Source organism: Chiloscyllium plagiosum, chromosome 17, assembly GCF_004010195.1.
Source record: "Chiloscyllium plagiosum isolate BGI_BamShark_2017 chromosome 17, ASM401019v2, whole genome shotgun sequence".
NCBI classification, from domain to species: domain Eukaryota; kingdom Metazoa; phylum Chordata; class Chondrichthyes; order Orectolobiformes; family Hemiscylliidae; genus Chiloscyllium; species Chiloscyllium plagiosum.
Genome location: NC_057726.1, coordinates 71,698,148 through 71,712,904, shown reverse-complemented (window position 1 = coordinate 71,712,904; position 14,757 = coordinate 71,698,148). Strand labels below are relative to the sequence as shown.

The following is a 14,757-nucleotide window of genomic DNA, read 5'->3' as shown; positions in this document are numbered from 1 at the left end:
TCAAGATGAAGAAGAAGGATACGATGTGAAGGCTCTTTTAGGGTACTTGAGGTTTACAAGTTAGTCAGGAAAGGCCTAAATAGAAAGCTAAAAAGAGCCAGGCGAGAAATTGTTGGGAGATAGGGTCAAGGAAAACACTAAAGCTTCCTAGAGATATATCAGGAATTTAAAAAATGACAGGAGTAAGATTAGGGCCAATCAAGGACATTAGCGGGAAGTTGCGTGTGGATTCCGAAGAGATAGGGGAAATGCTAAATGAATATTTTTCCTCAGTATTCACAGAGGGAAAAAGACAATTTTGTCGAGAAAAATACTGCTATACGGTTTACTAGACTAGACGAATTAAGGCTCATATGGAGGAGGTATCAGCAATTCTGGAGTATGCGAATATAGATAAATCCCATGGACTGGATGGGATTTGTCCTGGGATTCTATGGGAAGGCAGGGGGAGATTGCAGAGCATTTGGCTTTTATCTTTATGTCGTCATTTTATACAGGAATAGTGCCAGAAGACTGGAAGATAGCAAATGTTGCCTTCTTGTTAAGAAGTGAAGTAGAGACAGTCCTGGTAATTATAGCCCAAACAGCCTTTCTTGTGTTGTGGGCAAAGTATTGGAAAACGTTACAAGATATAGGATTTATAATCATTGAGAGAGGAATAACTTGATTAGGGATAGTCAACACGGTTTTTTGAAGGATAGGTCATGTCTCACAAACCTTATTGAGTTCTTTGAGATAGTGACAAAACAGGTGGATGAGGGGAAAGTGGTTGATGTGGATTTCAGTAAGGCGTTTGATAAGGTCTCCCATGGTAGGCTATTGCACAAAATATGGAATTTCAGGATTGATGGTGATTTCATGGTTTGGATCAGAAATTGGCTAGTTGAAAGAAGGTTCATGGGAAATGTTCATCCTGGAGTCCAGTTATTGGTGGTGTACAGCAAGGATCTCTTTTCGGACCACTGTTGTTTTTCATTTTTAGAAATGACCTGGATGAAGGCGTCGATGGTGGGTTAGTAAATTGGCAGATGACACTAAGGTCGGTGGAGTTGTAGAAAGTGCTGAAGGATGTTGTAGGTTACAGAGGGACAAAGATAAGCTGCACAGCTTGGCTGAGAGATGGCAAATGGAGTTTAATGTGGAAACATATGAGGTGATTCACTTTGCAGGAGCAACTGGAATAAAGATGACTGGGCTATTGGTAAGGTTCCTGGAAGTGCAGAAGAGCAGAGAGATCTCAGTGTCTATGTACATCGATCCCTGAAATTTGCCAGCCAGGTTGATAGGGTTGTTAAAAAGCCATGTGGTGTGTTAGTTTTTATTGGTAGAAGGATTGAGTTTAAGAACCATGAGATCATGCTGCAGCTGTACAAAACTCTGATGCGAACACACTTGGAGTATTGTATGCAGTTCTGGTCACTGCATTATAAATAGGATGTGGAAGGTTAGGAATGGGTTCAAAGGAGATTTACTCGGATGTTGCCTGGTATGGAGGAAAGGTCTTATGAGGAAGGGACTCGAGGCTTCTTCCGTTAGAGAGAAGAATCTTGAGAAGTGACTAAATTGAGAAATATAAGATAATCAGAGGGTTAGATTTGGTGGACAGTGAAAGCCTTCTTCTTCGGATGGCAATGGCTAGCACGAGGGGACATAGCTATAAATTGAGGGGTGATAGATCAGAGGTAATTTCTTTACTCAGAGAATAGTAGAGGCATGGAACACCCTGCCTGCAACAGTAGTTGACTCGTCAAGTTTAAGGGCAGTTAAATAGTCATTGGATAAACATATGAATAAAAATGGAATATCGTAGGTTATGTGGGCTTCAGATTTGTTCCACATGTCGGTGCAACATTGAAGGCTGAATGGCCTGTACTGCGCAGTAATATTCTATGCTCAATGTTCTAGTATTCATACAAAGTGATTTGCAGGAATAGATATATAAATCAAAGCACGTCTCCCGGAGAGTTGTTTTTTTTTTATTTATTTCCTTCCCTTTTGAAATGAAAGTGTTACACTGGTAGCTTTGCAATCCTCTGAGACTCTACATGAATCTAAGGATTTTTGGAAGATTACCACTAATACATCCACTGTCTCTGTAGTTACTTCACATTGTATCCCAGGATGCAGTATTCAGTTCCTCACTAGGCATATGTTTAAGGACTCTGTGAGGTAGTGGAGGGGATTTACTGCTTATACGAGGGATGAGGAATTTCAGTTCAGTCGTGAGACTGCAGAAGTAAGGGCTGTTCTTCACAGAGTTGGTGAAGAGGAATTGAACAGGAGTATTCAAGTCCATGATATCATCAATGAGAAGAAAATGTTCATACTGACGTGTTGTAGTAGCCAGAAACCCAAGTGGGAAGTAATTGAAAGGTGAAGTAGAAGGGAGTGAGAAATCAAAATATTTACTCACTGTGTTGATACAATATGGACTGGCCTGTCTGACAAGATGGTGGAGGTTAGTACAAGAATCACTCAGAGGGGAAATGGCGAAGTCCTTGAAAATAAAAAAAAAGAATAAAGATTTTCTTTGATCTCTGTTTTATGTGCAAAATCCTGCACCACAGTGTGGTGAGCTGAGAAATGATCAGCTCGGATATAAGATGATTTCGGGGATGGAATTGAATTCTAATGCAAGCAAACTGTTTCATTTGTTGGACCTGCGAATCAGAGTCAAAGGAAGCTTCAGGATTGTTTTCAGCTGCTCTCGGAATTGCCTCTGGGTCACGGTGTATATACAAGTGTTTGTGCAAGTACTGAGGAGCTGGAGCAGGTATGCGGTGGTACCTACGGTTGGGGGCAGTGGAGAATAATCATTCATTAATGCAATTCGTTGTTGTAGGAAACATACCACATAAGGGGTCCATAAAATAATGAAGCTGCCTGAGATAGCAAACAGTAAAATGATGGATTTTCTGCGTTTGACCATTTCTGGGTCACTGGTCTTCTCCCTGTCCCTGTCCTTCTGGAGTCTCCTGCGGGCTTTGCTTACTACTAAAACATGTCTGACAGTCAGAGTGTTCAAAAGAAGAATAATAACAAATGGCAGTAAAGGAGATAGAAGGCGATGGAATACACCATATAATGTCCAGTAGATTGAAGAGTAAAACTCTGGTTTTGTGATGCAAAACCATGGCAGCTTATTGAAGATGTACTTGGATTGGAATATGAAAAACCAGGGAATGCTTTCCAAACAGCTCAGCACACTCACTGTTCCAATAATCACGGCTGCAGTTTTCTCAGTGCAGTATTTGGTTTTAAACTTCTGGCAGCAAATAGCCACAAATCGATCAAAGGTGAAAGCAACAGTCAACCAGACAGAATTCATTGTGGTTGCAGGAATGAACATCATAATCAGACTACAGACATATGTAATATCCAGGAAAGACACTGGGAAATACATAATAAGCCATCTCAGCATACCATCAGTGATGATAACGAGGAGATCGGCTGCCGCCATTGCTATCAGGTACTGGCTGATACACTTAGAGAGACCACAGCTTCTCCGGGAAAGGATCACAATTGCCAACACATTAACTGTAATAAATACATAAAACCAGGTGGATAGATATAGTACATGATTTTGACCATATTTTAGTTGAATTTTCTGCATCAAAAATTGATAGTTGCATCTGTTTGTATATGTTTTCACAGGCTACATTTTGAATAAAAACACCTTTATAATCTATTTGTAAGAAATTGAAGGAATATCAATCTCAAAGAAAATGCATAAATACTCCTCAGTTATTGCATTCCAGGCAATATGCCAGATATCACCATCATCATCCCAGTTTCTGTCCTGCCTGACCATCAACACATCTGTCAGAGGTTATGACACTGGTATACAGTCAGGAAGGAATCCGCAACATTGACTCTGGATCTCCTGAAGTCTCATGGAATCAGATTAAAATGGGCAAGGAAATCTCTTGCTGTTTAACATGTACTGTTCTCATTCAGCTGTGAAACACTAACCCCTCACAATGAATAACAGTTGAAGGGAGCACTGAAGATGGCAATTGCGCAAAATGTATTCTGGCTGGGGAACGTCAATACACATCACCAAAGACTGGCCGTTTCAGTCGGAAAGGACATAGCTGCTCATATGCATCTGCAGTGAAGGAACCAACAAGAAGGAAACATCTATTTGACCTCATCCTTTCAAATATGCTGGCTGCAGATGCATTGTTCCATGACAGTATCTGAAAGAGTGATGACCGTGAGGTTCTTGTGAAAACAAAGTTCCACGTTCATACTGAGAATGCCCTCCAGAGTGTTATGTGGCACCATCATCTTGCTAAATGAGACAGACTTCAAACAAATATAGCAACTCAATTCTGGGCACTGTGAGCCAACAGGAGCTGAATCATACTCTAACACAAACTTCAACCTCACGACCCAGCATTTACCATACTCAACCATTACCATCCAGCCAGGATATTGACTCTAGTTCAATGGAGACTGCTGGAGGACATGCCAGGAGCAGTACTTGGCATAAATAAAAAATGTGTTGGCAACCTGGCGAAGCTGCCAAGCTGGATTAATGATGTGCCAAACAGCATAACCAGCTAGTCAAAGAAAGAGCTGAGCAATCCCATAACCAATGGCACAGATTTAGACTCTGCAGTGTTATACCGCATACAGTAATCATAGAATTCCTCCAGAATGCTTTGCGTGGAAACAGGCCCTTCGGCCCAACAACTCAACATCAATCCTCCAAAGAGTAACCCATCCAGACCCATTCCCCTAGCCTATTACTCAACATTTACCCCTGACTAATGCCCCTAACCATGCACCTCTGAACACTATGGGCAATTTTGTTTGGCCAACTCAACTAACCTGCACATCTTTGGATTATGGAAGGAAACCAGAGCACCCGAAGGAAACCCATGCAGACATGGAAAGAGTGTGCAAACTCCACACATAGACAGTCACCCAAGGGTGGAATCAGTCCAGGTCCCTGGCGCTGTGAGGCAGCAGTGCTAACCACTGAGACACCGTGCATTGTAATGGAAAATTAACAACTCAGTGGAGAAGTCAGAGTCGACCCAAATATGCCCATCCTCAATGATGGAAGAGCCCAGCTCATCAGTGTAAAAGATAAATCTGAAGTATTCACAACAATGTGTATCCAGAAATGCCAAGTAGATGATCTATCTCAGCCTGCTCCACAGGAATCCAGCATTACAGACCCCAGCCAATATCAAAAATATAGTTGGAGTCACTGGATCCTGCAATGAATATAGGTCATGAAAGACATTCCAGCAGCCTTATGCATCAGAACCTCATCATTGCTAAGCTGTTCCAGTTCAATTACAACACTGGCAAAAAGCAGAACAAATCCAACCCAGCCAATCACAGCCCCATCAGTCCATTCTTGAAAGTGACAGAAGATGTGATCAACAGTGTTATCAAACAACAGCTGCCTTAAAATAACGTGCTCACTGATACCCAGTTCGGGTTCTGCCAGGGCCATTCAGCTCCTGACCCCATTCCAGCCTTGCTTCAAGCATGGCTGAAAGAGCTTAATTCCAAAGGTGAGATGAGAGTGACCACCTTTGACATCAAGGCTGCATCTAACTGAGTATAGTATTAAGGACCAAAGCAAAACTGGAATCAGTGGGGGTATACACAAACAAACTCAATGCTGTTATAGTCATACCTGGAATACAGGTACATAACTCGTTTTGGTTGTTGAAAGTCATTCATTTCAGCTCCAGGACATCTCTGAAACTTATATATCAGTTACAACTTGTGTAAGCAGAGTTTCAGAAACAGTTAAAAATTAATAAACAAACAAATTCTAAACTAATTAAATAAAATGAGGATAGAGGGTCAGGTGATGTGTTGCTTCTGTATGATGGGGGAGCTGGTGGACCCCATTGTGGTTCCCAGTTACCATGTCTGTTGTAAATATTGGTTCCTGGAGGAACTCTGGCTCAGACTCGAGGTGTTAGAGTCTGAGCTTCAAGCATTGTAACACATCAGGAAGGGTGAGAGTTATCGAGATGCTATGTTTCAGGAGACAGTCGCACTCTTTAGACTAACTAACTCAATTTGGGAGTGGTCACAGACAGGAGGGTGTGGCTGTGGGTGAGGCAGGTACAGGGATCCAGGAGGTGGAGATGCCTCTGTCCTTGTCCAACAGGTTCAAGAGTTTTTCTCCCTGTGTGGACGGGAATGGGGACATCAGAGAGAATGAGGCAATTGACGACAGCACTGTATTGCAGGGAGCCATTCAAGAGAGGGGAGAGGAAGGAAATGTGATTGCAATTGTGAACAGTACAGTTGGAGGTGTAGACACATTTCTCTGTGACCAGGATCGAGAGTCCCGAAGGTTGTGTTGCCTACCTGGTGCTCGGGTTCGGGTTCAGGATATCTCAACTGGGCTTCAGAGGAACTTGGAGTAGGAGGGTAAATATCCAGTGGTCGTTGTCCACGTAGGTACCAATATCGATAAAACAAGGGCAAGAGATTCTGCTAAGGGAGTATGAACAGTTAGGAGCTAAACTAAAAAGCAGACCAAAAAGATTAAAATCTCTGGATTACTACCTGGGCCACGATTTAATTGGTACAGGCTCAATAAGATTAAGCAGGTAAATGTGTGTCTTAAAGAATGGTGTGGGAGAAATGGCTTTGAATTCATGGTACACTGACACCAGTACTGGGGAAGAAGGCATCTGTTCCAATGGAACGATCTTCATCTGAACCGTGCTGGGACCAGAGCCCGACCGAATTGTACAACTAGGGCTAATGGGCTTTAAACTAATTGGGGCAGGGGGGAGGGATCAATTCTCGGGGAAATTAGAGTTTCTTTAATTATGTAGAGGGCAAAACAGAGGCAAAGGTGGACATTGGACTGTTGGAAAATGATGTTGGCGAGGTCATTGTAGGGAACAATGAAATGACTGAGGAACTGAATGATTACTTCACATCAATCTTCATGATGGATTGACGAGTGATTTAATAAAAAATTCATGGAAGTGAGTGGGCAGAGCTGAGTATGGTTGCCACCACAAAAGGGAAAGTGCTAGAAAAACTGAATGGCCTGAAGGTGGATAAATGACCTGCAACAGATAGATTACACCCCAGAATTCGAAGGGAGATAGCTGAAGAGATAGTGGAGCTATTAGTGGTGATCTTTTAGGAATTGATTGAATCAGGGAGGGTCCCAGAAGACTGGAAAATCACTAACCTGACACTCCTGTTTGAAAAGGGAGTAAGGCAAAAGACAGGAAATTATTGACCAAGCAGCCTAAACTTGGTTGTGGCTAAGATCCTGGAATCTATTATGAAGGATGAGATTTCTGAATACTTGGAAGCGTATGGTAAAATAGGGCATAGTCAGCATGGTTTCATGAAAGTGAGGTCATGCCTGTCAAATCTATTAGAATTATTTAAGGAAGTAATGAGCAGGTTAGAACAAGGAGAGCCAATGGATGTTATCAACCTGGACTTCAGGAAGGCCTTTGACAAGGTGCTTCACAGGAGATTACTGAGTAAGGTAAGGGCCCATGGTGTTAGAGGCGAGGTGCTCGCATGGATAGAAGATTGGCCGTCTGTCAGAAAGCAGAGAGTAGGATAAATCTCAGGATGGAATCCAGTGAATCGTGGTGTTCTGCAAGGCTCGGTGTTGGGATCACAACTTTTCAATTTATGCATGAACGACCTAGATGAAGGAGCTGAGAGCATTCTGGTAAGCTTCCAGATGGTGGAAAGATAGGTCGAAGGACAGTTGGCATGGAGGAACTGCGGAGGATGTAGTAGGATTTGGGCAGGTGAGGAGAATGAGTAAATACATGGCAGATGAAGTACCATGTGAGAAAGTGTGAGGTCACCAACTTTGGTGGAAAGAATACAGGCATGGACTATTTTCCAAATGTGGATAAAATTCAGAAGTCTGAAGTGCAAAGAGACTTGGGAGCTCTAGTCCAGGAATCGCTCAAGGTAAACTTGCAGGTTGAGTCAATAGTTAGGAAGGCAACTGCAATGATATCAGTTACTGTGAGAGGACTTGAATATACAAGCAGAGAATTACCTTTGAGGCTCTATAAGGCTCTGCTCAGGCCACATTTGGACTACTGTGCACAGTTTTGGGCCCTGTATCTCACAAAGGATATACTGGCCCTGGAGCGAGTTCAGAAGAGATTCATGAGAATGGTCGCTGGAATGAAAAGCTGAACATATGAGGAATGTTTGAGGACTCTGGGTCTATACTCAGTGGAGTTTAGAAGTATGAAGGGGCATCCAATTGAAGCTTACAGAATACAGAACGGCCTGGACAGAGTGGATGTTGGAAAGATGTTTCCATTGGGAGGAAAGACTAGGATCTGAGGCCACAGTCTTAGAGTAAAGGGAAGATATTTTAGATCAGGAGAAACTTCTTCAGACACCGAGTGGGTGAATCTATGGAATTCACTGTCACAGAAGGCTGTGGAGGCCAGGTCATTGAGTGTATTTCATATTGAAATGGGTAAGGTCTTGATTGTCAAAGAGATCAAGGGTTAATGGGAGAAGGCAGGAGAATGAGGATGAGAAGCTTATTCGCCATGATTGAATGATGGAGCAATCTCGATGGGTTGAATGGCCTAATTTCTGCTCCTGTGTCATATGGTCGGATGCTGTTCTTCAGGGTAGTGTCCATGGCCCAAGAATCTTCAGCTGCTTGATCAATGATCAATATAAGGTCAGAAGTAAGGATCTTCACTGATGATTGCGCAATGTTCAGCACAATTCATGGCTCCACAAAAACTGAAGCAGTCTTTATTTAAATGCAGCAAGACCTGGACATTATCCAGGCTTGGGCTGACAAGTGTAAAGTAAATTGCACCACGCAATGACCATCTCCAATTAGAGACCATTTTGCCTTCATGGGTCAATACATAGAGTACAGAAATTGCGAGGTCATGTTGCAGGTGTAGAGCACATTGGTTAGGCTACTTTTGGAGTACTGTCGGCAGTTCTGGTCTCCCTGCTAGAGGAAGGATGTTGTGAAACGTGAAAGGGTTCCGAAAAGATTACAAGGATGTTGGAAGGTTAGAGGGTTTAAGTGAAAGGGAGAGGCTAAATAGACATAGGCTATATTCCCTCGAACATCACAGGCTGATCGGTGACTTTACTGAGATTTGTAAAATCATGAGGGGAATAGATTGGGTAAATAGACCAGGTGTTATCCCCGGGGTGGGGGATTCCAAAACTTGACGGTAACTGATTAGCTGAAGCGGGGACAGATGTAAAAGGGACTGAAGGGTTAACCTTTTCAGGCAGAGCTTGGTGCATGGAATGAGCTGCCAGAGGAAATGGCATTAACTAGTGCAATTACAATATTTAAAACACATCTGGATGGCTACATGAAGAGGAAGAGATTAGGCAAAAGCTGGCAATTTGGAATAGATTCTTCAAGGATATCTCGTCAGTACAGACAAGTTGGACCGAATGCTCTGTTTCCATGTTGCACATCTCTATAACCCTATTACTCTAATAGCATTACCATTACTGAATTCCCTAATTTCAACATCCTTGGTGTTACCATTTACTGGAAACTCAACTGAACACACCGGAAAATACAACGGTGGCAATATCAAATGAAAATCTAAGAATACAACACTGAGTAAATCACTTGCTCACTCCCAATGCCTGTCTAACATCTACAATGCAGGAGTATGATGAAACACTATCCACTTGCCTGGATGGTTGCAGATCCGAAGCACTGAAGAAGATGGACACCAACCAGGATAAAGTAGACTCATTGTTTAGCACCATGTCCACAAGCATTCACACCTTCCATCACCAACATTTTGTAGCTGCAGTGTGTACTATCTACAAGATACCATGCAGAAAGTTATGTCCCATATCTTGAAACAGCACCACCCATGATTACTTTGCTCTGGAGCCATGAGGGCAGCAAGATACGTGTGATTGCTATCATCTGCAAGTCCATGATTAAACTAGTCACCATCTTAAGTTAGAAACATATCAGTTTTCCTTCTCTGTCGGTGGGTCAAAATCCTGGAAATTTCATTTGTGGGTCTACCTAAAATACAGGGACTGTTGTGGTTCAAGAAGGCAGCTTATCAGTACCTTCTCAATGGCAACTATGGAAGGGCAATAAATGACCAGCCATCAACTCCCATGGCGCAAGTGGAAATAAAAGTACTGGTGAATACTATGTCTCAGATGTAAGAAGATAGGAACATGAGTTGTCCAGGCTCAAGTCTGGAAACCGTGGATAAGATTATGAGGAAGGAGTTTATGATATTAACTTCACCGACCACTGTGCCCCAAGACAGGAATTTCCAAGCAGTGGAAATTGCTTTTCAATGTAATCACCCCCAAACAATGAAACAATTTCCAATGATCCCTGAGTTATAAACTCAAATCATGTTTCTTTATCATTTTTTATCTTTTGTCATCAGTCAATAAAGAAACATGCTATGTGTTGGCTCTATTCACAAAATTTCATGTTTCCATGTCTAATCAATCTTCATCAAGTTTTTCCACTGTTTGAACATGTAACACATTTCGTACCATTATATTTGACAGGGTTCACAATTAGTTCACAGCTGATTTTGACACATATTACTTACCAGACACTGCAACAGCGACAAGCACAGGGCAGAAAATGACATCAACATCAGCAAGTATTGGTACCAGACTAAAGCGATACTTCATTTTCTCTATCAAATTATTCCAAACTTGACTTGAAACTATCACCAGCTCAAAGTATCTATATACATCACAACGAAATCCTCCAAGGATGTAATTAGATTGATATTACTTACAGTCTTTTGAACAAACAGACCTGAAATTAAATGGTAAAAGAATAGAGTGCAAGAACAGCTAATGTGGACTTGGATCACAGAAATATAGGGCAGGGAGAAAGGGAAATTCTGCAAAGCACATGTTTGAATATCTGTAGAATGTTCCATAGGATGCAGGGCAGATTTCACAAGTAGCCTCAGTATATTCATTTCATTCTTTCCTGGGAGCAGGGCATCGGAGTTGTTTTTGAGACTAGGGTCCCGAATCTTAATCAGGGAAACTACAATGGAATGAGGCATGAGTTTAGTGAGGATGGATTGGGAAAGCTTACATATGGACATAAGAACTAGGAGCAGGAGGAGGCTGTCCGACCCTTCGAGCCTGCTCGGCTATTCAATAATATCAGGGCTGATCTTTTTATGGCCTCAGCTCCACTTACCCGCCCTCTTACCTCAACCCTTATTTCCTTTATTGCTGAAAAGCATTATCTCTCTCTTAGCTTTAAAAGCATTTACTGAGGAAGCCACAACTACTTCACTAGGCAGGGAATTTCATAGGTTCACAACCCTTTGGGTAAAAAAAAGTTCCTTTTCATTTCAGTCCTAAATCTGCTCACCCTAATTTTGAAGCTATACCCTCTTGCCTTAGTTTCCTGGCCTGTGCAAAACATCCTCTCTACTAATACCTTATCCATTCCCTTCATAATTTTATATGTTTCTAGAATATCCCACCTCATTCCTCTAACCTCCAATGAATTTAATCCCAGTCTGCTCAGTCTCTCCTCATAAACTAAACCCCTCAACTCCGGAATCATCCTAGTGAACCTCCTCTGCATCCCCTCTCGTGCCTGTGCATCTTTTCTCAAGTAAGGAGACCAAAACCGCACACAGTGCGGCCTCACCAGCACCCTATACAACTGCAGAAACTATCTTTCAACTCAATTCCTTTAGCAATGAAGGAAAAGAAATCAATTTTCTTCTTAATTACCGATTGCACCTGCAGACCAAACTTCTGTGATTCATGTACAAGGACACCCAGGTACCGCTGCACAGCGGTATGCTGTAATTCTTTTGACCATTCAAGTAATCGTACTTACTGTTGTTAATGCTGAAGGCTGAAAAAGGCTGAAAAAAGGTCACGGTCTGATAATGTACATCCCAAGTACAGAGGAACCTCGATTATCTGAATGACACACATGGGGAGTATTTTGTTCAGATACACAAATGTTTGGATAATTGAATGTTGAATAATACAGTTTAGCCAAGTTTCGGGGCCTTGTGAACTTGTTTGGCTAATCCAAAATTTGGATAATCAATACTTGTATAATCGAGGATCCTCTGAACTTAAGGAAGTGACCCGAGAAATAATATATGTATTTGTAATCCTTTTCCATGAGGGTTTAGACTCCAGAACAGTTCTGACAGATTGGAGAGAAAAAAACAAAAGAACTGCAGATGCCATAAATTGAAAATAAAAACAGAAATTGGTTGAAAAGCTCAGCAGGTCTGTCAGCATCTGTAGACAGAAATCAAAGTTAATGTTTTGGATGGAAGTGACCCTTCTTCGGAACTGCCGTGTCACTCAACACAAAATGTTAATTCTGATTTGTCTCCACAGATACTGACAGACTTGCTGAGCTTTTCCAGCAAAATTGTGTTTTGATCCTACAGATGGGAGGATCCTGACTGAAACCCGACTGTTTAAAAAGGGAGCAAGAGACAAAACAGGGATCGTAGTCCAGTATGTTAGATGCCATTAGTGGAAAATGCTCGAAGATCTTTATAGCAGTTAAGATATAAAGCACTGTAGAATGTGATACAGTCAGCATAGAATTGCTAAAGGGAAATCATTCTGGACAAATCCACTGAAATCCTTCCGGATTGTAACCAAAAGGGTTGATTGGAGGACCCAGTGGATCTGGTTTATTTTGACTACCAAGAGTCTTTCGATGAAGTTCCACATAAAAGATCAATGTGTAAAAGTACAGTACGTGAGATTGAGGATGGTGTATTGAGGTGGATAGAAAATTGATTCGAGACAGGAAGCAAAACATTGGAATAAGATGTCCTATTTTGAATGAAAGGCAGTGACTAGTTGGGTAACACAGGGCTTGGCACTAAAACCCCAGCTATGCAAAATCGATGTTAATGATTTAGATGAGGGAGCTGAATGTAATATCTCAAAATTTGCAGATGACACAAACCTGGGTGGAAAGGTGAGCTGTGAGTCAGATGCAGAGATGTTGCGGTGTGATACGGACAGCTGAGTGAGTTGGCCAATACATGGCAGATACAGTATAACGCGGATAATATTTTGGCAGCAAAAATATGCCAGCAGAGTATTATTGGAGAGGCCGCAAATTGACAGAGGGGAATTTGCAATATCACCCTGGTGTCCTTTTGCATCATTCTCTGAAATTAACCTGCCCGCAGGTGCAGCAGGCAGTAAAGAACGTAAACTGTATATTGGCTTTCAGAGTGAGAGAATTTGCGTGCTGGACGAAGGAGTTCTTGCTGCAATTATATAGGTTAATGGTAAGTCTCCACCTGGAACATTGTCTGCAGATTTGGTCTCTTTATTTGAGAAAAGATGGGCTTGCTGTTTAGAAGGTGCAGCAAAGGCTTTCCAAGTCGATTCCTGGGATGGCTGGATTGGTTAGAGACAAAAAAACCTGCAGCTGCTGGAATCCAACGTAGACAGGCAGGAGGCTGGAATAACGCAGCAAGGCAGGCAGCATCAGGAGGTGGAGGAGTGGATGTTTCTGGTGTAACCCTTCTTCAGGACTGGAGGTGGGTGTTGTGGGAGCTGCAGATAAAGGGAGTGGAGGGGGCAGGGTAGTGAAGTGGGGATAGGTGAAGATAGGTAGAGGGTACCACCTGTTGGCTGGTCAATGGGAGTAATGGATCTGGTTGGAGGCAGGGAGCAGTGGAAGGGAGGGGGGAGATGCTGGGAAGGGAGTAAGGGGTGTGAAGCGAGGTTTTTTGAAATTGGAGAACTCAATGTTGAGTCCACTGGGCTGTAGGCTGCCCAGGTGGAAGGTGCGGTGTTGTCCCTCCAATTTGCGGTGTGGTTCGTGAGGGACTTTTGGATAAGCACATGAATATGCAAGAAATATTTGGATAAGGATGAAGGATGGGCAGAAAGGATTAATTTAATTTGGCATCCTGTTCAGCTGAGTATAGTGGGCGGAAGGGCCTATTCCACTGCTGTACTGTGCTTTGTTAGTTGAGACTGGGTGGGTTACTTTTCGGAGAGTCTGTGTGGAGTTGTTGGGCCGAAGGGCCAGTTTCCACACTATTGGGATTGTGTAGGGATGCAATGATTACTGCATATGGTATAACGCTGCAGAGCTTATGATCTGCGTGATTGGTTCTGGGATTGCTCAGCTCCTTCTCTCACCTGCTGCTTCAGCTGGTTAGCACACCAGTTATCCAGTTTGGTCGCTTCGCCAGGTTGACAACGCATTTTTGTTGATGGTACTGCTCCTGGCATGCTCTCCGGCAGTCTCCATTGAACCAGAGTCAATCCCCTGGCTGGATGGTAATGGCTGAGTGGGGTAAATGCTGGGTTGTGATGAAGCAGTTTGTGTTAGAGTATGATTCAGCTCCTGTTGGCTCACATCGCCCAGACTTGAATTGCCAGATTTATTTGAAGTCTGTCTCATTTAGCATGATGATGATGCCACATAACACGCTGGAGGGCATTCTCAGTGAGAAGGTGGATCTTTGTTTCCACAAGGAACTCAAGTTCATCACTCTTGCAGATAATGTCATGGACCAATGCATCGGCAGCCAGCAAGGTTGTAAGGATGAGGTCAAATGCATTTTCCTCTCTTGTTGGTTCCTTCATTATGCATTACAGATGCACTTGAGCAGCTATGTCCTTTGGGACCCAACAGCCACTCTTTGGTGAGGTTCATTGAAGTGCATTTTGTGCACTTGCCACCTCCAGTGTTTCCTTCAAATGTTATTCATTGTGAGGGAATACTGATTCATGATA

The 14,757-nt window shown here is 42.6% G+C and overlaps 1 protein-coding gene across 1 annotated transcript; it reads right to left on the bottom strand.

The window, feature by feature from the left end:
* Positions 1 to 2,647: 2,647 nt before the first annotated feature.
* On the bottom strand, positions 2,648 to 3,460 carry LOC122558653 (probable G-protein coupled receptor 139). Its single transcript, XM_043707451.1, has one exon. It carries the CDS (start codon positions 3,458 to 3,460, stop codon positions 2,648 to 2,650), a length of 813 nt encoding a protein of 270 aa, XP_043563386.1.
* Positions 3,461 to 14,757: the final 11,297 nt, after the last annotated feature.

Excerpts from the sequence above, each read along its gene's own strand:
- LOC122558653 (XM_043707451.1), bottom strand. The coding sequence starts at position 3,460 with ATGGCGGCAGCCGATCTCCTCGTTATCATCACTGATGGTATGCTGAGA.